General features: G+C 36.9%; 1 protein-coding gene across 7 annotated transcripts in view; it reads left to right on the forward strand.

Moving 5' to 3' along the window:
• BCLAF3 (BCLAF1 and THRAP3 family member 3) overlaps positions 1–24,007 on the forward strand; it is a 211,852-nt gene that overhangs the window by 87,229 nt on the left and 100,616 nt on the right. For 5 of the 7 annotated variants that reach the window (XM_027866150.1, XM_027866142.1, XM_027866113.1 and 2 more), the window contains one exon: positions 803–1,467. The exons of 1 other annotated variant lie outside the window; for it this stretch is intronic. In XM_027866150.1, coding sequence (XP_027721951.1) covers positions 803–871 — 69 coding nt within the window. In that variant the 3' untranslated portion in view covers positions 872–1,467. Of the gene's footprint in view, positions 1–802; positions 1,468–10,652; positions 11,028–24,007 lie in introns of those variants that run through there. One more of the 7 variants, XM_027866120.1, reaches the window with a different exon arrangement.

Consider the following 24,007-nt stretch of genomic DNA (forward strand, 5'->3'; position numbering starts at 1 on the left):
CAATGAATTGGGCATGCAACTAAAAAAAAACTAGGAAAACAATGAATTAAGTATTCCAATTAAATATCAAAATAGAAAATCAAAGGAGAGATTAATAGAAAGCAAAAAGGTGAACTTATAAATAACACTAAAATCTGGTTTTATTAAGAAAAATCAATACAACAGTTGAGTCATTAGGTAATTTGACTTATTTAAAAGAAGAAACTCAAATTACCAGCATTAAAAAAGTGATCATTAACTATTTTGCCCAACTATATGCCAATAAAATTTGATACTAAATGAAATGGATAATTACAAAAATATATATTGCCCAGATTAACAGATGAAGAAATGGAATACTTGACCTTATGTTAGAAAAAATAAATTTAAAAAGCAATAAATGAACTCCCTAAGGGGGAAGCAAAAAGCCCAGGACCAGATGAATTTACAAGCCAATTCTATCAAACATTTAAAGAATAATTAATTCCAATACTATATATACCATTTGAGAAAAAAAAAATAGGTCAAGTCCTACCAAATTCTTTTCATGACACAAATGTGGTTTTGATACCTAAACTACCAAAAGCAAAACCAGAAAAAACAGGCCAATTTCTCTAATGAATACTGATGTAAAACTTTTAAATAAAATACTAGCAAGAAGATTACAATATATCACAAAGATCATACACTATGAACAGGTGGGAATTATACCAAGAATGCAGAGCTAATTTAATATTAGGAAAACTTTAAGCATAAAGTTATTTTAAGCATATTGACAATGTCATTAACATAAACAACAAAAATCATGTCATTATCCTTATAGATACAGAAAAGTGTTTTGACAAAATACAACACCAGTTCCTACCATGATAAAGAAGCAGAGGGTGTGTAATATGATATTCTGGAAAGCAAAAGAGCTAGGACTATGACCAAGAGTAACCTACCCTGTAAAACTGAGTGTGATCCTACTGGGAGGAAAATGGATCTTTAATGAAATGGAGGACTTTGAAGCATGGATGATGAAAAAATCAGAGCTGAATAGAAAACTTGATAATCAAGCACAACACTCAAGGAGCATATAAAGGTAAACCTGAGTAAAATACTATTGTTCTGTAAGAAATGATGATGGAGATGGTTTCAGAAAAACCTGGGAAGACTTAAATGATCATCTATAAAGTGAAGTGACCAGAAGCAGGTGAATAATTTTAACAATAACAGCAGCATAAAGATAGCTGGAAAACTTAGTAACTGATCAATACAATGATCCACCACAATTCCAAAGGATTTATGATGAAAAATGCAACTGACCTCCAGAATGAAAACTGATAGACTTAGTGCAGATGGGAACATTTTTTTTCCTCTTTTTATTTTTGTTTTTCACAAAATGTCTAATGTGGAAATAGGACTTTATATACGTAATGAATATTTTGTTTCTTGCCTTCTCAGTGGTTGGTGTAGAGGGTGGAAGGAGAAAGATAATTGAGAGCTAAAAATAAAATGACATTGATTTTTAAAATCTGTTTTCTTTCTTTTTTAAAAAATTAATTTATTTTGATTTATCAGCAATCACTTCTATAAGCTTTTGAGTTTTAAATTTTTCTCCCCCTCCATCCCCATCTCCATCCCGAAGACGGCATGCAGTCTGATACAGGCTGTACACGTACGTTCTTATTAAACATATTTTCACATTAGTGATGTTGTAAGTAAGAATTAGAACCAGTATAGGAGGAACCACCAGAAAGAGGAAGCAAAACACAACAGAAGAAAAAAAATAGCAAATAGTATGCTTCGATCTGCATTCAAAAAAAACCTGTGTTCTGGCCATCTTTGGACATATAATAAAATAAACTATCAACTACTTTTTTTTCCCCTGAGAAGTACCAGTGAGTCATCATTCCATTTAGCTGCAGTTTTCTTGTTCAAGATTTATACAGTTCAGCTTTTTCAGCAGTGAGTTTACTTGTTGGCCATTGGACAAGGATATCACATCTAATGTGTTATCTGTCGAATTACATTTGTGGAAGAGATAAAAACTGGATTTTGGCACCTCCTCTTCTTCCTTTACTGCTACTCTGCCAGTTTATTACTTCAAGGTTTTGAGCTTTGAGGTTTTTAATGAATACTTCGTTGAGAATCTCAAATGGCATTTTATGCACTGTACTCAGGTGTTACCCTGCTATATCTGTGCATATGAAAGATGGTGAGAGGCAGTTGCGTGGTGTATTAGATTGCAGAGCTGATCTTGAAGTCTCTTATGTTCAGGTATTGCCTTTAACATAAATTCTAACCGTGGACAAATTATTTGATTTCTTAGTCATCCATAGAACTCTATGACTCTTTCAGTTATAGGGGAGCTTCTAATCTGTATTAGAGGAGAGGGTTTCCACACTAGGAGTTTCCAGTACTGACAAAAAACAGGTTCAAGTCAAAAAAAAAGAAAAAGTTGGCACATTGTAATTATTTCACAAATATTGAGCACTTATCCTGATCATAGTATGAAATAGATGCTTTTACTTTGAAATCACTATAGGTAATTTGCTGTTCACAAAAGTGGATTTGCCTAGGGCATATAACTGGGTGATGTTTTTGAGGAAAATGTGTAGAAAACTACATTTTGTACTCATTGCAGGCTAATTGCATAATAATTCCAAATTGCCCATTTCAATATATTAATGTTTTTAAATGCTATTGATTACTGTAACAAAAAAACAAAAAACTTTGAAAGACTTTAGAGTTGTCATCAATGCAAAGACCAGCCACAATTCTAGCCGTTTTTTAATGAAACATATTCCCTACGTTCTTGCAGAGAGGTGATGGAGTCAGGGTGCAGACAGAGTTGGCAAACAAGAGTATTTATTTTACTTGTCTATATATTTGCTGTTTCTGATGACTGATTTTGTATAGTACCTTATAGCAGTGCATCACAGGCACAGTATCAATATCAGAATATGGATTGAAAGGGCAGGACTGTGAAGTAATGAAAGAATTAGGATTTCTTTTGCCAGTTCTAGGCATAAGAACAAGACAGATGTAAACAATTTATGTTCATGTCAGTCAGTTTTCAGTCATGTCCAACTCTTTTTGACCCCATTTGATGTTTTCTTGGCAAAGATATTGGAGTGGGTAACCATTTCTTTCTCCAGTTCATTTTACAAATAAGGAAACTGAGGCAGACAGGGTTAAGTGACTTACTCAGGTCACACAGTAAGTGTCAGGCAAGATTTGAATTCTAGAAGATGAGTCTTCCTGATTCCAGACAGTCCAGCATTCTATCTTCTGTGCCATCTACCCAGGCAATTTATAGAGGCTGGTAAAGAAGGAACGGGGGAGTCAAAAGACAGGAAGAGGATTTGTGCCAATAAATATTCATAAGGTAGAGGTAAAAGGGAGATGTAAAACAATTCAAACAAGCATTTGGGAACCAAAAAAAGATACAAATACCCCAGGCCAGTCAAAGTAAGATAGCAAGTCAGAAATGAGTGAACCAGAGCCAGATATGATACCATTTCCAGAGATCAAAGTAGGCCACTGGTCATGGTCCAATTAAAGTCAAAGGAATTAGGAAACAGAACCATGGGTTCTGAATGAGGACCTCATAAGTCTTATATTTTGTCTCACATTTAGAGCAATAAGTTCCATCTAAAACTTCCCTGGTAAACCAGTGGCTTTACATCATTTCTGCTTGAAGACTTCAAATAATGAGGAACTCACTACTTCCCAGCAGGAAGTGGGTGATAGTTCATGTATTGGGCAGAGTAGTGCACTTGGAGTCAGGAAGACCTGAATTGGAGTCCTGCCCTAGGTAATTATTAGCTTTGTGATCCTAGGAAAGTCACTCAACTTATTTTTGCCTCAGTTTTCTCACCTGTGAAATGTAGCTAATTGTGAACACCTGCCTCCTAGGGTTGTGGTAAGGGTTAAGTGAGATAACAGACGTAAAGTTCTTTGCAAACCTTAAAACTATAGAAATGCTAGCTATTACTATAATTCCTAAGATAGCCCATTCTATTATTGGGTAGATATACTTCTTCAAAAGTTTTCCCTATATTGAACTTCAGTCTTTCTCCCAGTTACTTCTACCCATTAATCCTAGTGCTTTGTATTGCTCTCGTCTGTGACGGCCTGACATATGAACTGCAAGTCAGTCAAGGTAGAGCAGGGGCTCAAACACAAGGAAAGCATTTAGGATGATGTATGAGAGACGTTGTCAACAAGGAAAGCTTGAAACCAAGACATATTTTGCTTCAGACAAGGAGCATTTCTGTTTTCTCATAAGGTAGTAGCCATTTGAAGCAACTAAAAGCCCATGTTTTTGTCTGTAGGTAGAAGAATGCTCATGCCAGGAGAGTATCTTTTTTTTTAATTAATTTATCTTAAACTTAAATATTATAACTTAAGTACAAAATAAGAAAAAAAAGCATTGCCATGTGCACAGCAGAACATAAGAGAGGATTCAAAATATATAGTAATAAATTTCCCTTTCAAGAAAGCCTATATAATAAATACTATGCATTGTGTTTAGAACTATCCATCTTTTCTTTGCTTCCTTGTAAGTTTTCTTTTGTTCTCTGCTGTGCTTTTTACTTTCTTCTCCCCCCACCAACTCCAGAGGGCTACAATTAAGTGCAGATATATTAGTGTTTGTATACATATATACATTCACAAGTATGTATGTACACATACACACAGATATATATACATATATACATGCATACACTTACATAGATAGCTATAATCATACTCATATATAGACATGGACATTGATATGCATCTATATAAGACTGTACTATCCTTATTTATCTTATATTTCTCTGAGGGTGGATAACCTCTTCCTTCATAAGTCCGAGTCTTTCCATATTTTTCTAAGTCCACCAACTCATCATTTCCTACTCCGCAGCAATATTACAACCTTATACTGTCTAGTTATTTTGAATAGTCTAAAACAATATTATTAATATGGCTGAGATAAAGGGTAATTTTTCTCTTTTGATTAAATGTATTTTAGCTTTAACTTTATCTGACATGATGATTACTACCCTTGCTTCCCCCCCAATTCTACTCCTCTAATAAATTCTACTCCTCATCTTTATTTTATGTTTATGTGTATTTCTTCCTATCCCTCCTGACTCCTCTACTCTACTTCTGCCTGCTACCTTGACCTCCTATTACTTAACCTACCCCCTCCAAGGATCCCTCCCTTATTCTCCCATTCTCAGCTTTTATACCCTTCTAGATATATATATGTCTTGTTCCCTCTTTGACCCATTTCCCGATGACAGTAGGGTTCCAGAACTACCAGCTCTCCTCCCCCATCTAATTCCTCTGTGTCAGTTCTTTCTTTCACACCTCATTTGCATAAGATAATTACTTTTTTTTACCTTTTCCTAGATGGTTTACTTTTTAGTATTACATTATGCTCAATTCTACCCCAATCTTTTTTTCAAGCTTCCCAGTTACTAATAACAATCTTAGCCATACGATTTACATTAAACATACTGTAGTATAGTACATGTGTAGTTGAATACTGTACTATAGTATGTTTAATGTAATAGTTGTCTCTTCAAAACCTCCTGCCTGTTCTGCCTCATCAGATGTCGAATCAATTTCTTTTGTTATGCTTTATTTATAGGGACCTGAACTCTTACTAGATTTAGTATTTGCTTCTGTTTTTAATGTCTTCTTTGTTGGTTTATCTGCTTGTGTTCAATATCTATGAGTTTGCTTCTTTATGAGTTCTTTAGTAATTTCAGTATTTTTTTCATATATTCTTTCCCATTACTCACTCTGTGACTCCTCTTCTGATCTCAAAGCATCTCAGCCTTGTTCCAAGCTGGACAGTTCATGGCTCACTAGCCTAGGTCCCTGCCCCAAATGAATTTTGGGGGCACAGAACTGGAAGTGGATGCTGGACTGTTTCCCTCACTCTTAGTGGACTACCATAGTCACACACATGTCCTGCCTCATTCCCTCTCTTCCTCAGGTGTCTGGCCCACTGGCACACTGTTTTGCCCCCTTTCCAGTGTAAGCTGTGTGAACTTTAGAGTCTTTTTTATTGGTTTTATCAGTGGAAATGACATGAATTTGCTGTCCATTTTGCTGCTTTACCCGAAGAGCCACTGGTTCTGTCCAGTTGTCTTGCAGCTAAAACCTCTGTTTTGTCTCCCCCAATAGAATGTGAGCTCAATGAGAGTAGAGACATATCTTACTTTTCTATTTGTATTTCCAACATTTAGCAAAGTGTTTTGCACATAGTAAAGGTTTAATAAATGTTTTCATTCACTTATTCCTTGTATTCCTGGCACCTAACATAATTCCTTGTACCTAATTGGTTCTCAGTAAATGTTGTGTTTGAAAGAGTTAAAATTGCTATTATCATTTGGCTTCAGTCATCATGACTCCCAAATTTTCTCCCATTATTAGAGTAAATCTATTATTAATCAGCCAAATTCTCACTCAATAAGAGCTAAGCTTTAGAATCATCTTAGTCTTTCTTTGTTTTAGTTGTATTCTTGACTTTTAGGTCAATGAAGTTGTCTTCTAGAAAATCTAGGAATATATAAAATCAGCTTATCTAAATGAAAAAAAAATGACCATTTCATAAATGAAAGCACTGTATAGTCTATCATGCTTTTTTTTTTTTTGTATAAAAATTCTCTTACTACAGCACAATGATATGACTTCTTTAGTCAGACATGAGTTATGTTTTAGAAACACTTGACCTGGCAATGGTGGGAAACGGTTGGGGGGTAGGGGAGGGAGGAGTTCAACTATGTATTGCTTGTAAATATATTTCAAATCAATAATCATTAATGGTATGAACCATTATCATAATGATGAAGTGAACAGTTACTTGATTTTAATCTAGTTCTTCTAAGTATTTCAACACACAAACTAAGCCACCATTATAAATGTAGTTTAAGTAGGGCTAGAAAGTAATTAGAACTAGACATGAAATAAGTTATGTACTGATACCTTTCAACATTTAAAAAAAAGCTTTAATTGTTTTTAAAAATATTTTATAAAATTAGTTTTAGGTTTTGGTTTGTTTTGATGCTTGATATTAGGTCTCACCTTTCCCCTAAGGGTACTGTTTTAAACTAAAAGAAGGTACAAAGTTAAGAAAACAATCTTTAAATTAAAAAAAAAAGACATTTATATTACTTGTTTGTTTAATTTATCCTAAAAAAAATTTATTTTTAAGGTTTTTTTTTTGTGCTTTCTAACTTCCCATATATCAAATGTACATAGCACTATATAATTACCCACTTGCCACCTTTGTAGAAAATGGATTTGGTCAGAATGTAATGGTGGAACCATATGGTAAGTATTTCATTTTTACTGTGTAAATGCCCAAACAGCCTGAAGAAGTTGGGAATGGCCACTGACTGAATACTGTTTTCTCCAGGCATATATTTGTTTCATATAAAACATGTAACTGTAAGTTTCTAAAAGGCATAATGAAAGTTGAATTTGAACCTAGAGCTGGGCCAAATTTAGTACGATGTACAAAAGACATAAGAGAGTTAAAAAATAAATAAATATGAGGTGTCTGTTCCACCTGTTTGTGAACTATCTAAAAGACAGTTACGAAGTGAGTGAATTTTCATATCTCTCCTTCAGGGGTTTCATGGAAGCACTTGGGAAGTCTGTGTTACCTTAAGGGCTGAATTTATATTGAGAAGACCTGTAAAAGATAGCTTCATTTTCCATTCTGATACACAATCTATTCTAAAAATTCTAAAAAATTCTAAAAATTTGCCCCCATTACCCTAATGGCATATTTGGTAACCCTGTATGTGAAAATGATGTTGGCGATAACCCACATATTTTGCTTTAAGGTGTGAAACCTTTTGAAGTAGATAGTATGTATATTATTATCGCAGTTTTACAGTTGAGGAGGCTGAGGCTCTAAGATTGTGATTTGCCTATGATCTAAGTATTGCATGAATTAGATTCAAACCTAAGTTTCCTGAATGTTCAGTCCAACTTTATTTTCAGTACAGTATGCTGTGCCTCAGTAGAACAGATGTGTAAAACAGTCAACAAGACTATAATGAAGGGGCTACAAGGTGGCGCAGTGGATAGAAAACCGGCCCTGGATTCAGGAGGACCTGAGTTCAAATCCGGCCTCAGACACATAACACTTACTAGCTGTGTGACTCTGGGCAAGTCACTTAATCCGATTGCCTAGCCAAAAAAAAAAAAATAATAATGAATTTCTAAATTTTGCAGTACAAATAATGGATACAAAGAGAATTCATAGAAGGGAGAAGTACTAGTGGCCTAGTGAAGGATTCACTGAGGAGATGAAAATTTGAACTTTGGAGATTGGGAAAGATATAGAGAGTTTGGGAGCCAAGTTTCCATGTTAGGCAGTAATAAGGTTTGCTGCAATGCCGGCTGGAAAGCCATTTGAGGATTTTGGGCTTAATTCATTAGGTAGTAAGTAGCCTTAAGCAGGGGAATGACATGTGGCAAATAATGTTTTAATTGTATTAACCTGGGGAGGAGAAGAGGGTGTGGGGGGGCACCGGTAGAGATTTGAAGGAAAGAGAATAACCAGATTTAGAAGATAATCACCGTAATTGAGGTATGGAAGGATGTGAATTAATACAGAGGGTAGTAGTGACAGTGGGATTGTGGCCAATTAGTGATGAGATAAGAGTTTCATGAATGAGTAGAGGGAAAGGAATGAATCTCAAGTATTACTAAGAAAGAATGTAAGTGTATTGCATATATATTCATATGTACATAAACACATAGGGAAAGATCATTTGATGAGTTACATGTTGTAAAGGGCAACATGGCAAAGTTAACAGTAGAAGCATAGCCATACATAGGAAGGACTGATCTAATTTTTTTGAAGTATCTTTTTTAGAATTAACATTTTAAATGATTTCTAGTGAAATAATTGAGATTTTGTTTTCTGAAGCAAAATGCTTGAATTTTATTTTTTGTAATCAATAAACAAATCGAATGCATTGTAGTCCTTTGACATTAAAATCATGCTAATTTAGAAGGATAAAGTTGACAGTATCTACTACACAGTTGTAAAATTTATATTCTGAAAATGTCTTTAGCTCATACAAATGATGAAAATGAGATAATAACCACCATCATTGTATTTGAAATTAAAAATTTCCAGACATGTAAATGGCAAAAAAATAAATAAATAAATCAACTTTTACATTTCTTTCAGTTTTAATTATGTAAGGTGCTAGTAATACAGGTAAGGACATGAGTTCTTAATATTTTAAGTGTCCCTGAAAAATGTGCCATTCCACTTTTTCACTTATTTAAGTTGCATGGCCTTGTCTCCAATTTGTGTTTAGCAATTTAGTATTTCAGTTTTTATTACAGTATAGACTTTCATATTCATTATATTTGAATCATGGTCTTGTTCGTGTAATTCTGCTTTGTTAACTGACATCTTTCTTACTGAAAACATTTCTTTTATATAATAATACAAATACACATAGTAATATTGTTAATGAACGTTTAAAATGTGTTCCCTTTAGGACCCTCTTTGCCATCAACCAGGTTAGAAGTTCTATGAGGTTTTTACACTTTCAAATGAGAAAAATGATTGTACTGTGCAAAGCCACGGAGAATATTGAAAATCATCAAGAACAATCTACTATGAAATTTTTATTAAAGAGCAGGGGCAGGAGGTGTGGGGAGGGGGAGAGAGACAACATGGCAAATACAACCAAATATAGTAATGAGTAACTTCACTAATGGCACTCCTGCACTGCAATTCATCTAACTTAATCATGCCTTCAGGGATCCTGGGCTTCTGTTGCTAAGGCTTTTGCAACCCAAGGCAACCTTGCTTGCCTCATCATCACTTGTCAGAGCCAACTGTCCTGTATCCCTCCCCCTGGCTTTTGTCGGGGGCCATCACTGATTTCTTACCTCCCTTCCCCACCCCCACCCCCTCACCTGTCAGAGAAATTTGTCAGAACTTTGACCACTGATTTTTAAAAGATTCTTGACATTGTGATGGAACTCTCAGGCCACACACAAACGCATGCATGCACATACCCATCACTCACAGCCCACAGTCTTTTTAATAGTATTAGTATATTAATTACTAGAACATTCTGAAACTGGCATAGGAAGGGAGCAACTTGCCCAATCATCTTGTTCCAATGAGGAGCTACAGTAAAATTTATATTATTAAGGGAAAAAAAACAGTATTAGTGCTCTGACTGTATGTTCTGTAATAGGTGCCAGTAGTGGGATGGACAAGTGCCATTTGGGTTTCTTGTTTGAAATAGAAGAATAGGATTCACGAAGCAGTTCCTGTATGGCAGGGATGTTTCCAAGCCTCATCAACTTTAGCTGGATGCCTGGTGATGTGGTTGATCATGAGACCCACATAGCAGAGTCCTTTTTTTAATTAACTCGTTAGTACAGTCTAGTAGAGAACCCTGCTGTTTTCTCAGTCTTGCCAGCCTGTCTTATATTATATTTTGATTTTGTTTATTATATAGTGTTTTTCCTCTGTGGTATCCCCTGTGTTTTTGCAAGGATGTCAGGATGGTGCTTTGTAAATTAAATATTCATCATGAAGCTTTATGGCATACATAAGGGTGCAAGTTAACTATTAGCTTGTATTTGGCTCTGGTTTTGACTACTAGATTTTTTGTGTGTGTGTTTTCTCTCGTTAGGAGCATATGGACATCGCTACTGAAATCTAACCTGCGAGTGTAACAGCTAGGAATGAACGCTATGAGGAGATTTCTGCTCAGCAACGTCTCTTTGTCAGGAGTTAATAGAGAATTGGAACTAATACTGTAACTTTCTTGATAAATAACTTTATTTTTCAGTAGTGGAATGCTGCAACTTTTTTACAATTAACAATTGCTTTTAAATTACAGCATTCAATTTGAAAGTTGTAACTATGATTCTCTCGAAAAAGCCTCAAGAATTACCCGAAGGGAATTTATTTATTGATAACATTTTCTCTGAGCATGAGTTTATGGATAGAACTTACTGAGTTGTTATATCTGAAAGTTTATATGTTGAGAGTTTATTGCTTATGTAATAAAAAAAAAACCTACAGAAAACCTTGAAGTCTTTCTGAATTGTATTGGGGTTGTACCTTTAAGTCTTCAGCAGTGGCCTAATGGCATTGAAATTTATGTTGTGTTTATTTTCCTTTCTCTGTGGTGGCTTACCTTGTTACTTAAGATTTTCTTAAGTGTCTTAAGAATTTTGACTTTTACAGTTCACACATCCTACACTGTAAATGCTACAAGAAAGCTAGAAAACCATTTCAAACCTTCATCATGGTAGTTGTATCTACACTAAAAACATTCACATTTGTATGATAGGTGATTTGGGATTTTTTCCTCCCTAATATTGGCTCTTTTCAGATTTCAGAATGTCACTGGCAAAAAGATTTGTATAATTTATATTACTTAGGTGGGTATGTTTTTTCTGAGGTATGCTTACAATCAAGTAAATTAGGTACATTTTTAATGTGTGGTCTTTACACGTTAATTTTTAAAAGCAGATTTATTTTTAATTGATGTGATGGTGAATGAAAAATCTAAAAAAACTAATGTTCTGCCTGTGTAAGATGTCAGCTCAGTTTCAAACAAAGTTTATGTCTCAGTATCATTATTTCATGCATTTTGTTTTGCTTCATTTTTAACTGGATCTATGATTTCATTGGTGGTAAGGTGCTCCCCCGAGATAAACTTCTGTCAACGCAAAGTACCATTTTCTTTTAGATTTATAATTTTAGAAACTTGCCTGGGCATTGATAGGTCAGGTGACTTGCCCAGGGTCACATAGTCAATCTATGAGAGAGATAGGACTTGAACCCTCCCTGATTCCATAGGGCTGTCTCTATTCATCAGGCCATGCTTCCTCTACTATTCTAAGTTTTCATAGCTGTTTGATTCTACAGAGTTATTTCTCTGTTAAATTAAGATTTGTATTTGAATTAAAGATGTTAATACTGTTTCTTCATTAAAGATTCAGGAATATGTTGGCATTTGCTTTTAAACCCAAAGCAGTGTGTTTAAGAAAAAAGAAACATGCACTCTGTTTCAGAAATAGAGTACTATGAGCCTATAAAGGTAAACATTTAATACTTCTATTTTTTCTCCATTGAAGATAATGGAGAAAATACCTCGATTTTTTTTTTGTTTGCAAATGTGAGATTTATAAGATTTCGTGACTGAGTTATATATAACAGTATTTCACTTTTAACATACTTTGAAAAGTGAAACTGACTTGTTTACTTGAGTCCTTCACTACTAGATGAGAGCTCTTATGTTAGATTGTTATACTTTCTTATACTTTTTAATACATTTAGTATCACCTATCTAGTAAGAAAGGAAATACACATTTATCCAGTACCTACTATGTACTAGGCACTGTACTAAGCACTTCACAAATACCTCATTCAGTCCTCACAACCAGCAGGGTGGTGGTATTATCATCCCCATATTACTATTGAAGAAAATGAGTCAGATTAAGTGATGCATCTGGGATCACACCCACATAGTAAACACATTAATTTGGATTTGAATTTGGGACTTTTGACTCTAGGCCCAGCATTGACTCTTCACCACCTAGCTGCTTTGCATATTATGATATAGGAATCAACTATCGAGGGTATTTACAGGCAACTAACTGGATAGTATCAGGCCTTTACAGGATTTCTTATAATTGATTTCTCAACTGCATTTAATGAAGTCTACTTTTTTACATTTGTAAAGAGGAGTCTCAGATACTTAGAGATTGTGAACAGCCTTTCATATTTAATGTGGACATAAATGCATGACTGGTCAGGGTTTTTTTTTTGCCAGCTTCTGAAAACTATTCTTTTTTTCTAGTTGTACTATATAATAGGTAAAACAATAGACTAAATATTTGTTGATAAGATATTCTTAATTGCTTAGATATGTTTAGTTGGATAAAATGTCACCATCTCAAAAGGTATTGTAAAACACTGTAAAATGCAAATTAGTGACTCGTGTATCTTCTGAGGACTACAATGATATTCCAAAATCTAAAGCTTATTTGATTTTCTTAAAAGAGAAATCTTTGACGTTGAAAGCTCTTTGTAAGTTGACCCCTTCCCTGTCTTCCTGGTCTTACACTTTCCTGTCTACACACTGTTGCTCCAGCTACAGTGGCCAACCTGCCATCCCTCTGCCATGACAACCTGCCATGACATTTTCATCTCCCGTCATGGAATCCATGCTTGTGCTTTGGGCATCCCCCATACTTGAAATGCTATGCCATTCTCACCTCTTCATTTCCCTGGCTTCTTCATTCAGGGCTCAGCTCAGATCCCAGCTTCTGCAGAAGGTTTTTCCCTGTGTATCTCCGAACTGCTAAATGCTTTCCATCTGAGATTATCTTCCATCTGCTCTGTCTTGTATGTAACATAATTGTATGCATGTTGTATCAGAGGGTGAGTTCTTTGAAGGCAGGAACCATGTTTTTTTCCCTTTCGTTGTTTTCCCAGTGCTTGACCACACAGTAAACACATTAATGTTTGTTTACTGATGTAGGTTTAGGTGGAATGTGTGTATGGAAGTTCAGTAAAAGATTAACAGTGTGAATATTAAGAAAGGGAATACATTTATAAAATATGAAACTTTGGAACAAGTTAATACCGTATACTGTAGAGAAAGGGAGGAGGAAGAGGGAAAGGCACTTATCTGAAGTGGTCCCTGATTAGTACAACTTCCTTTAGCATATTTTGCAAATATCCTTAGTGGTTTCCCAAGCCCCAGGGGTAGACGTCTTAATTTTTTTTAAGCAATAGGGAATTTCTGTTCATCTACTCTGATAATTAACTTTAGCAGATGAAGTGCCTATTTATGTGCAAGACACTGGGCTAAATGGTTTGGATAATGCTTCATTTCCTGCACTGTTCTTCCTACCTCTGGAGAAGCAGTATGGAGGCATGAAGAGTGTACTGTCTTTAAGTCCTGCAGACCTAGGTTCAAATCCCACTTCTGACAATAGCTGTGTGACCATAAGCAAGTCAGCCTCTCCAAGCTTTGGTTTCTTCTGTAAAATGGGAACACTGCTTAACCTGCCATACGTGATCATGGTGAAGCCCTTTGTGACCTTTGAAGGACTATATAAATGCTAGCTGCCGTTCACCTTCCCACCCATATAGTTATTCAGCAGGTAGTTCAGTGCTTATGTGCCATGCTCTTTTCTAGACTTTGAGAGTAAAAAAATAAAAATGAAGTAATGCCTACCTTTAGAAGTTTATATTCTTTTGAGTTAAATAATACGTCCCTAAATAATTAAAAATACATGAAAAAGTAATCTCTGGGGAAAGGGCATGAACAAGTTGAGGGGGAGACTCAGGATAGACTTCTGGGGGAGGTGATCCTTGAGCTTTGAAGAAAGTTGGGATTCTACACGGGAAGAGGTGAAGGAGGGCTTTCAAACACTGGGAGAGTGATGGCCTCTAGGAAGACATCAAGAGGGGAAATTGAAGGTCCTATGTGGAGACTCATGGACAGTGAGTCACTTTAGCCATGAATGTTTGGTGGACAGTGATAGGCAATAAATCTGGAAAGGTAGACAATCAGATTGTGAAGGGCTTAAAATCTGAGCAAAGGATGCAAGGGAACCAAGGTACCTTGAGCTGGGGAGTGACAGTGTGAGACCTGTACTGGAGGAATGGAGGTCGATGGCTATGTGAAGGATGGTTTGGAAAAGGAGATAAACTGTAGGTTGAAGGCTCTCAGTCCTTTTTTATTCTTCCTGCTGAGGTACTTAATATGTGCCAGACACTGTTAAGCACAGAAAGGCAAAAAAACAGTTCTGTTCTCTTAGAGCTCACATAGTAATGAGGGAGAAAACATGCTAATGTCTGAAACTTAAAAGATACCGGTGGAGAAGAGGGAAGGAACTAGTAGTACCAGGGGGAGTGGGGAAAGCCTGGGGGAAATGGGATTTGAATTGTATCTTAAATAACACTAGGGAAATGTGGTGGTGGTGGCAGAGCATTCCAGGCACAGGGGACAATTGGAGATAGGGCATCATGTAAGGAAAAGCAAGAAGGAAACTGGGTGGATTGTAAAATACATAGAGGTGAATAAAATGTAAAAAGATAACAAATATGTGAAAGGGCAAATATGTGAAGCTCTAGATGACAGACACAGGACTTTGTGTTTGATTCTGGAGGGAATAGGGAATCTCTGGAGTTTATTGGATAGGGGGAGTGACATGATAAGACTTTTGCTTTAGGAAAATGATTTGGGCCTCTGAGTGAAGAGGGACCTGAGGCAGACAGACCCCACTGCAATGGCTCATTTGAAATGGGTAACAGAGGCAAAGGTTTGAGGGTTGGACCTGTGCAACTGAACACCCCAGCATGGCCTTGAGCAAGTCACTTTCTTTCCCTTGACCTCACTTTCCTCAGCTGTAAAATAAGTGGATTAGGTTAGATCCCCTCTTACAATCCCTTTCAGCTCTAAATCTCTGATCCAATCATCCCAGTACAGTGAAAGAAGGGCTAAATTTGGAGTCAAGAGACCTGGAAATGCTATCTGTGCTACTTATTTTCTGTGACCTTGGCTTGCTCGACTTGGTCTCTCTGGGCCTCTTTGTTCACCCGTGAAATACAGAAAATTTAGGGGCAGCTAGGTGATGCAGTGGATAGACCTCCAGCCCTGGATTCAGGAGGACCTGAGTTCAAACCCGGTCTCAGACACATAACACTTAATAGCTGTGTGACCCTGGGCAAGTCACTTAACCGCATTGCCTAACCCCCCCCCAAAAAAAAATAAATTCAGAAAATTTGACTGCATGACGTGTAAGGAAGGCCCTTTCCAGTCCAAAATCTGTGATCCTGTGAAGTTTTCCTAAAGCAATCTCTTCCTAATTATAAAAATTGCTTATTCCACATACTGATCCAAAAACTCAGCTTCAGGGGTAGAAGATAAGGGGTATGTGGTTAGACTGCAGTATGTGGGGGAAAGTTCTGGGAGTTTTTAGTGGGCTGTAAATTCTCTGCGCTATCACCGAGGTGGCAAAATGTATAGAGCACTGGGCTTGGAATCAGGAAGATATCCTTCTGAATTCAAGTTTGGCCTCAGACACTTTACTATCTGTGTGACCCTGGCCAAGTCACTTAGTCCTGTCTGCTTCAGTTCCTCATCTGTAAAATGAACTGGAAGAGGAAATGGCAAACCTCTCCAGTATCTTTGCCAAGAAAACCTCAGGTAGGGTCACAGTCGGACACAACTGAAATGACTGAACAAGTCCCTCTGTACTGTGTTCTGGTCTGAGCCACATTGGCAATATTGTATTCAAATCTGGCCACTAGATTTCAGGAAGGGCAGTAACCTACAAAATGTTAGAAAAGATAGCAACTAGGATGGGAATGGGCAAAAGCCATATGAGGATTTATTGAAAGAACCAATATGATTAGCCTAGAGAAGAGAAAACTCTGAAGAACTGTGGGAGATACTTTCAAGTATTTGAAGGGTTTGCTTGTGGAAGAGGACAGAACTGGGAGCAAAGATGAAATTTTAGATTTGACATCAAGAAAAATTTCCCACCATCTATCCAATAGTGCAGTGAATTAGGTGACTGCTTGTGGAGAGTGCTACTGTGTATGTGTGTGTAGATAGCAGATTTGGCTGTTATAGAAAGGAAAACAAATTGCTTTGTACCCCTGGATCCATCAAAAGATTCTGAGATCACAAAGACCTCAATATCATCCTGGGGGCTGATGTAAAGGAGTCACTTTGTCGCTTTGGACCGTTCTCTCAGCTCAGAAACTTGGGGAGGATCTGAATCAACATTAGGTATGGCTTTAAGTCGTAAGACTTAAAAGATTCACAGATACCTGTGAACAAATACAAGACACCCATGTATCCTGTTAGATTCACCAGACCATCCCCCAGAGGATAAGGACTATGTGGAATTGCTAAACAAAGCTTTCCTATTTACCTTATACTCAGACTGACCAATCAGATCCTTCTCTGGAGGATACTGCCTTCCTCCTCTTAGAAGCATTTTGATAAGGAAATCTTCCTCTATTGGGAGCCCAACTCTGAAACTTGGGAACCTTTCAACTCCAGATTATCAAATAGCTCATCTCCAAGATCAGAAACATCCATTCGCAGGGATCACAAGTCTCTCCTCAGAAAAGACAAAGGCAGAATACAGCTAGGGGCTGGAGGTCCAGTAACTCTTTTCTGGGCAAGCACAGGCTACTTAATATGTGTTCCTTCAGGTCCTCATATTAGTCCCTGGGAGGAGGGAGAATTCGCCAGACCCCTCCCTATCACACCCCTAGTGGTACTGTGGTCTGGGAGTCTAGAAGAGAGAGATCATGGGAGGAGGTGGGGGCGGGGGAAGGAGGACTAGAGCTGAAATAAATTTTATAATAAAGGGTCATTGCCTCTTTTCCCCCAAAATGATATTATATGTTGCCATTAAATATCTTGATTTTTAAAAATTTCACTTCAGCACATAAGACTGATGAAATGTTTTAGATGCCCTGTAGTGGATGCTGTACAAATAACTGAATTTATTCAATTTTCTTTAAGTAGATTAATAATGTTTCCAAATATTTTTAAAGCCACTTTTTTCATTGTTTTCATTTGTTTAGCATACATTTTATTATGTGTACAGCACTACTAATTAAGTACTGCTAAATTGAGGGTTAAAAGAAAGTAGAAAAGTAAGCTTTCTGTTGACCAAAAAACAACTTTTATTTCTTTGGGGCAATAAGACATATGGAACAATTAAGTGACCAAAACAATGGCAAGATGCTTTGCCCTGCCCCAAATTGATTAAAGATTCCTTAAGAAATAGTTTGGAGTTAGTCCAGGAGAGTTTTTAGTAATAAATAGGCTTTTTTTTTTTTTAACTGAATTTTGAAAGAAGTGATGGGTATGGATTAAAGAAGAAGAAAGGAGGGCATTTTAGAAAAGACAAACAGCATGAGTAAAATTAACACATCAGAAGCAAGAAAAATATGAGGCTGAATGAAAGCAGTGGCCCTCTGGAACAAAAGTCATAATGCCTCAAGTGGACTTTGAAACTAAGGAGGGATGTGAGTAGAAGGAGGTGCGCTTTCCAGGCATGGATACTGACATATTCAGAAGCAGAATAGGAGAGAGGAGAACAGCTAGTGGTTTGCATCAACTGGAATGTGTGCAAGGGGGAATGCTGTAAAGGTAAGGCTGGAAAGTGGATGGGAGGCAAATTTCAGAGGGTCTTAGAGGTTGGTATGAGTTTTCTTTTGTAATCAAACAACATTTGTTATCAACACCTAGTAAGTACTGAGGTAAGTACTAGGGATACAAAAAAAGGGGGGGAAAAATCTGTGTTTTCAAGGAATTCACAGCCCGATAGGGAAGACAACATGCCAACAACAACTACATACAAATAATAAATAAATTAGAAAATAAAATTGGAAATAATGAACAGAGGGAAGGCACCAGAATTGGAAATAATGGACAGAGGGAAGGCACCAGAATTAAGGGAGATCAGGAAAAGCTTCCAGTAGAAGGCGAAACTTTAGCTGGGATTTGAAGGAAGCCAGGGAAACCAAGAGGCAGAAATGAGAAGAAAGCATTCAGTACATTAGGAAAAATGTCCAGAGTTGGGAGAATGGAGTATTTTGTTTGGAAAACATCAAAGAGGCCAGTATCACTAGCTCTAAGAGCATTTGGTGGAGCATAAGGATTAGGAAGACTGCAAAGGTAAGGGGGGAAGGGGGGAGAACCATTCACGAAAGTCCTTGAACACCAAACAGGATTGTGTATTTGTCCTTGGCAGCGATAAGGAGCCACTAGAGTTTGAGTAGAAGAATGGGGAGGTTGACATGGTTAGACTTGGATTTTGGGAAGATCATTTTGATAGCTGAATAGAAGATATATTGGAGTAGAGACTTATGGCTAGCAGACTATTGCAGTAGACTAGGTGTGAGATGATGAAGGTCTGCACCACAGGAGTGGCAATGTCAGAGGAGATAAGAGGGCATATGCAAAGGTTATTAACAAAGGGAGAATTAATAGACCTTGGCATCAGATTGGATGTGGGGGTGGCGATGAGAGAAGGTATGGAGTTGAGGATGACACCTAGCTTGTGAGCCTAGGTGCCTGGAAAGATGGTAGTATACTCGAGAATAGTTTGGGGGGAAAGATGGAGTTCAGTTTTGGACATGTTATTTTTAAGATATCTATGGGACATCCAGTTCAAGATGTCCACTAGGGAGTTGGAGATGTGAGATTGGAGGTCAGCAGAAAGATTAGGGCTAGATAAGCAGATTTGAGAATCATCACCATAGAGATGATAATTGAATCTATGAGAGCTAATGACATCACCGAGTGAAATAGGACAGAGGGAGAAGAGGGTCCAGGACAGAGCCCTGTGGGGCGCCACCAAGTAGTGGGCATAATCTGGATGAAGATACAGCAAAAGAAATGGAGGAGTAGGTCAAATGAATAGGAGGAGAACCAGCAAAGAGAACAGTGTCCTGAAAACCTAGAGAGAAGAGAATATCGAGAAGAGGGTGATCAACAGCATAAAGACTATGGAGAGGTCAAGAAGGAGGAGGATTTTTAAAAGGCCATTAGATTAGATAATTAAGAGATCATTAGTAATTTTAGAGACAGCAATTTTTGTTGAATGAGAGAGTTTGAAGCCAGACTAAGAAAAGTTAAGAATGAGAAGAAAGTGGAGGCTCCTACTGTAGACAGCCTTCTCAAGGAGTTTAGCCACAAAAGGGAGGAAACAAATGGGATGAGAGGAGACGGATGAATTAAAGGATGGTTTTTTTTGAGTATGGGGGAGAGATGAGCATGTTTGTAGGCAGTAGGGAAGCAGGCAGTAGACGGGGAGATATTAAGAGGCCCTGAGAAAGAACTGAGAGGTAGAGAGATTGGAAGCCCTGGACATAGAACAGGGTTTGGGATTGCAAGGCGGTGGGAGAGGTGAAATGACAGTAGATTGTGATCAGCTAAAGGAATTTCAGAGCTAATAATAATAATAGCAGATCTCTTAGAACTGGAGGATGAAGTGGAAATAGAAGGAATCCATCATTAACCTCTCAAAAGAAACTCCAAAATGAAAACTCCCAGGAAGATTCTAGCCAAAATTTAGAGCTTCCAGGTCAAAAAAAATATACTGCAAATAGCCAGACAGAAAGAATTCAAGTACTGAGTGAGGAACCACAGTCAGGACCACACATAATTTAGTAGCCACCAAAGGAGCTTTAGAGTGCTTGCAATGTGATTTTCCAGGAAGGCAGAGGATATATTGGCTTATAACCAAGAATAACTACTCCAACAAAACTGAGTATATAACCTTATAGGGAAAAAATTAATTTTTAATGAAATAAAGGACTTCCAAGCATTTCTGATGAAAAGACCAGAGCTGTATAGAAACCTTGAAGTTCAAACACAGAAGTTAAAGGAATTATAAAAAGGTAAACACAAATAAATAATGAAAAACAACTAAAGAAGGACAAACTACTTACATTTTAATATGAGGAGATAACATGTGTCCCCTATGAACCCTATCATCATCAGAGGCCATGGAGATAGGATAATTAGACAGAAGGCCTGGAAGTGGTTCTATTATGTCTTGATGATCATAAAAGAAGAAAGGAAAGAGGGAGGAAGAGGAATATTCTAGGGGGGAAAGGAAAAGAAGGTTAGGAAAATGTATCTCACTTAATCATGGTAAATTGGGGTAGGTAAGTAGACATCTATCCAAACAAACAAGGAAGGGTGGGCAAGGAATGACTGACACTTGAATCTCATCTGACCTGGTCAAAAACACACACACACACACACACACACACACACACACACAGACACAGCTGGGTACAGAAATATATTTCACTCAACAGGGAAAGGGGAGAAGAGAAAGGAAAATTAGAAGGAGAAAAGATTAAACAAAAGCTTAATCCAAAAACAAACCCTGAGGATATGAAAATACAAATATAGCTCTTTTTGAGGTAGCAAAGTATAAAAATCTGAGGGGATGCCAATGGCTGAACAGGTTATTGTATTTAAATGTGACAGAATACTACTGCATTGTAAGAAATGATGAAGGGGATAGTTTCAGAGAAACCTGGGATGACATGAATTTATGAAGAGTGAAGTGAACAGAACCAGTAGTACAGTTTTTACAAAGACAACATTATGGTAATGACAAATAACTTTTTGTTTTGTTTTGTTTTAAGACAAATAACTTTGAAAGAATTAGGTAACTCTGATCAGTGTAAAGACCAATCATAATTCCAGAAGACTTATGGTGAAACATACTACCCACCTCCTAAAAAGAGGTGAAGGACTCAGAGCGTAGAACGAGATGTATTTTTTTTTTTGTACATGGACAATGCAGAAATTAATTTTGTTTGACTATATGTAACAAGTTTTTTGTCTTTCCTTAAGTTCTCATGGGAGGTGGGTTGTTAAATGGGATGGGGAGAAGGCAGATTTTTACTGATTTGAAAAAAAAAAACAAGATATAGTGAAAAACAGATAAAATGTGCCTTTTAAATAATAGAGCCATTTCATACATTTGCCTGTACTATTCTCGCTCATGTCCTCCCATAAAGCTTCTATAAGGATTACAGACTTTACTCGAGGTGTTTGGCTGGGCTATCTGTTGACTTTTGATTTCTCTATGTTCTTGTCCAACTCCTTTTCAAATCATACATTTTCTGGCTGAAAGCCCTAATATCTCTTACTGGAAATACATGTTGAATGACAAAAAATATGCAGCCCTCTTAGAGAATTCCCAGTCTCTGATTAGGAAATCAAAGTATTTAGAACTGAAAGGAATATTTACAATTATTCTGTCCAAGCTTCTCTTTTTAGAGACAAAAGAGTTGTGATCCATTCCACTTGTTCCTACGTTATCAAAACATATTTTACTTAATCTGAAATGAATCAGCTTGAGGCAAAATTGAAATAAGTGAAGTTGATTATCTGATTACTGTAAGCCTTAAGAAAATTTTCTAGTAATGTGCTATAATAGGGATCTGTCAAGGCCCTGGGTAAAAGCACAGAAGGCATGGTTATCAAATTCACCAATTACAAATCACTTCAATGATCCGTAATTTCATTGGTGAAGATTCTCTACCAGTGCCAAACGCAACCCTGCCGTAATTTAGTAGATTGTATTTGAGAGTTATTATGACCAAAAAGTATTAACATGCAATCAAACTGGTGATGATCTACTCCAGACTTAAAGTAGTTGTTGGATATCAGAGTAGTTCATTACTGGGCCTGTATTTAAAGCCTTACGAATTTGGCTGTAGGGCTCTGTGCTAGGGACTGTGTTCTGCTGGCAAAACCTGGCAACCTGGGGTCATCTTTATACCATGATAAACTGTTGATGTAGAATTTTAATAGATAACAAAGCTGGGAGAAACAGCCAATGCACTGCATAACACAATCAGGATTCAAAAAAGTCCACAGTATAGTCAGAATCAAGGAAATGAAGTTTAACAAATACAAGTATCCTGCATTTAAGTTCTAAAATTCAAATGTATACTCATAGGATAAGAAAAATTAGACTTTTTTAAAAAATAAATTTTCTTGATGTATTTTGTTTCTGCATAACCTACATTTCACACAGGAAAACTAGAACTCATTTTCCTGATTTCAAATCTGACCTCAGACATTTACTAGCTATGTGACCCTGGGCAAGTCACCTAACCCTGTTTGCCTCAGTTTCCTCATCTGTAAAATGAGCTAGAGAAGAAAATGGCAAACCACTCCAGTATCTTTGCCAAGAAAACCCCAAGTGGGGTCAGACACAACTGAAACAACTGAACACACTCACATTTCCCACTGTGTCCCTCCACCCTCCTCCTCCTCCAAAGAGCCATTCCTTATAATAAAGAATAACGAAGAAGAAAATGAAAAGTACAGCAATGATAACCGATGTATTGAAGAAGTCTGACATTATATACAGTAGACGCTGACGTACACCTCTACAAAGAAGTGGACAAGGGTGTTTTCTCTTATTTCTTTGGGGCTAAGCTTGGTATGATAATTTCATAGCATTTGGTTTCAGTTGTTTTGTTGTTCATTCCATTTACTTTGTTGTGGTCATTGTGTATCTTGTTTTCTTGACCCTGCTTACTTCACTTTGCATCCTTTCATGTCTCCCATGCTTCTCTGTATTCAGCAGATTGATCAGTTCTTTGCAGTGTAGTAATTTCATTATGTACATACACCACAACTTGTTCAGCCATTCCCCAATTAATGAGCTACTATTGTGTTTCAGAAGATAGTTTTGTAGCAATTTTTATGGGAAAGATCAGTATTTGTAGTTGACCATAAACTCAGAAGTAATTGTTGGTGGTGAGTGTAATGGGAAAAGCATTACACTGTTAGTATAGAGCCCCATGGTTCTGGTTCTTTATCTGTAAAATGAGGTTGGATCCTGAGATCGCTTCTATTTTTGAAATGTTATGGTTGGCACAATTCCAGAAGACTCAAGATAAAACATGCTACCTGTCTCTTGATACACAAGAAGTAGATTTAGAATACAATTTGAGACTTTGTTTTTGGAAATTGCCAGTGCAGAAATTTGTTTTGTTTGACTATGCATGTTTGTAACAGGAGTTTTGTTTTTCTTGCTTTATCTTTTGGGGTTGGGGTGGAGAGGAGAGAGAAGGAAAGAATACAGATCTGAAAATAAAATTCAATTTAAAAAATAAATGTTATGATTGAGAATGTTTTTGAAGGACCTGAGAATCATCATCATCGTCAACATTTATAGTGCTTTAAAGTTTGCAAAAACCTGTGAGGTAGATCCAGTTATCACCTCTGTTTTACAGATGAGCAAACTAAGGCTCAGAGGTTAAATGACTTGCCCTGAGATCCCACAACTGGTATTTGAATCCAGGTATTCTATATTCCCAAGCCTGGTACTCTATCTCCTACATCAGAGGTGTTAAGCACGCATCCCATGGGCTGTGCTACACTCTTGAATATGGCCCAAACCAGATTAAAATGAGGTTCCTATCTGATTTTAATGTGTTGGTGGGTCA

The sequence above is a fragment of the Vombatus ursinus genome, unplaced genomic scaffold (genome assembly GCF_900497805.2).
Source record: "Vombatus ursinus unplaced genomic scaffold, bare-nosed wombat genome assembly UNPS02001419.1, whole genome shotgun sequence".
NCBI classification, from domain to species: Eukaryota; Metazoa; Chordata; class Mammalia; order Diprotodontia; family Vombatidae; genus Vombatus; species Vombatus ursinus.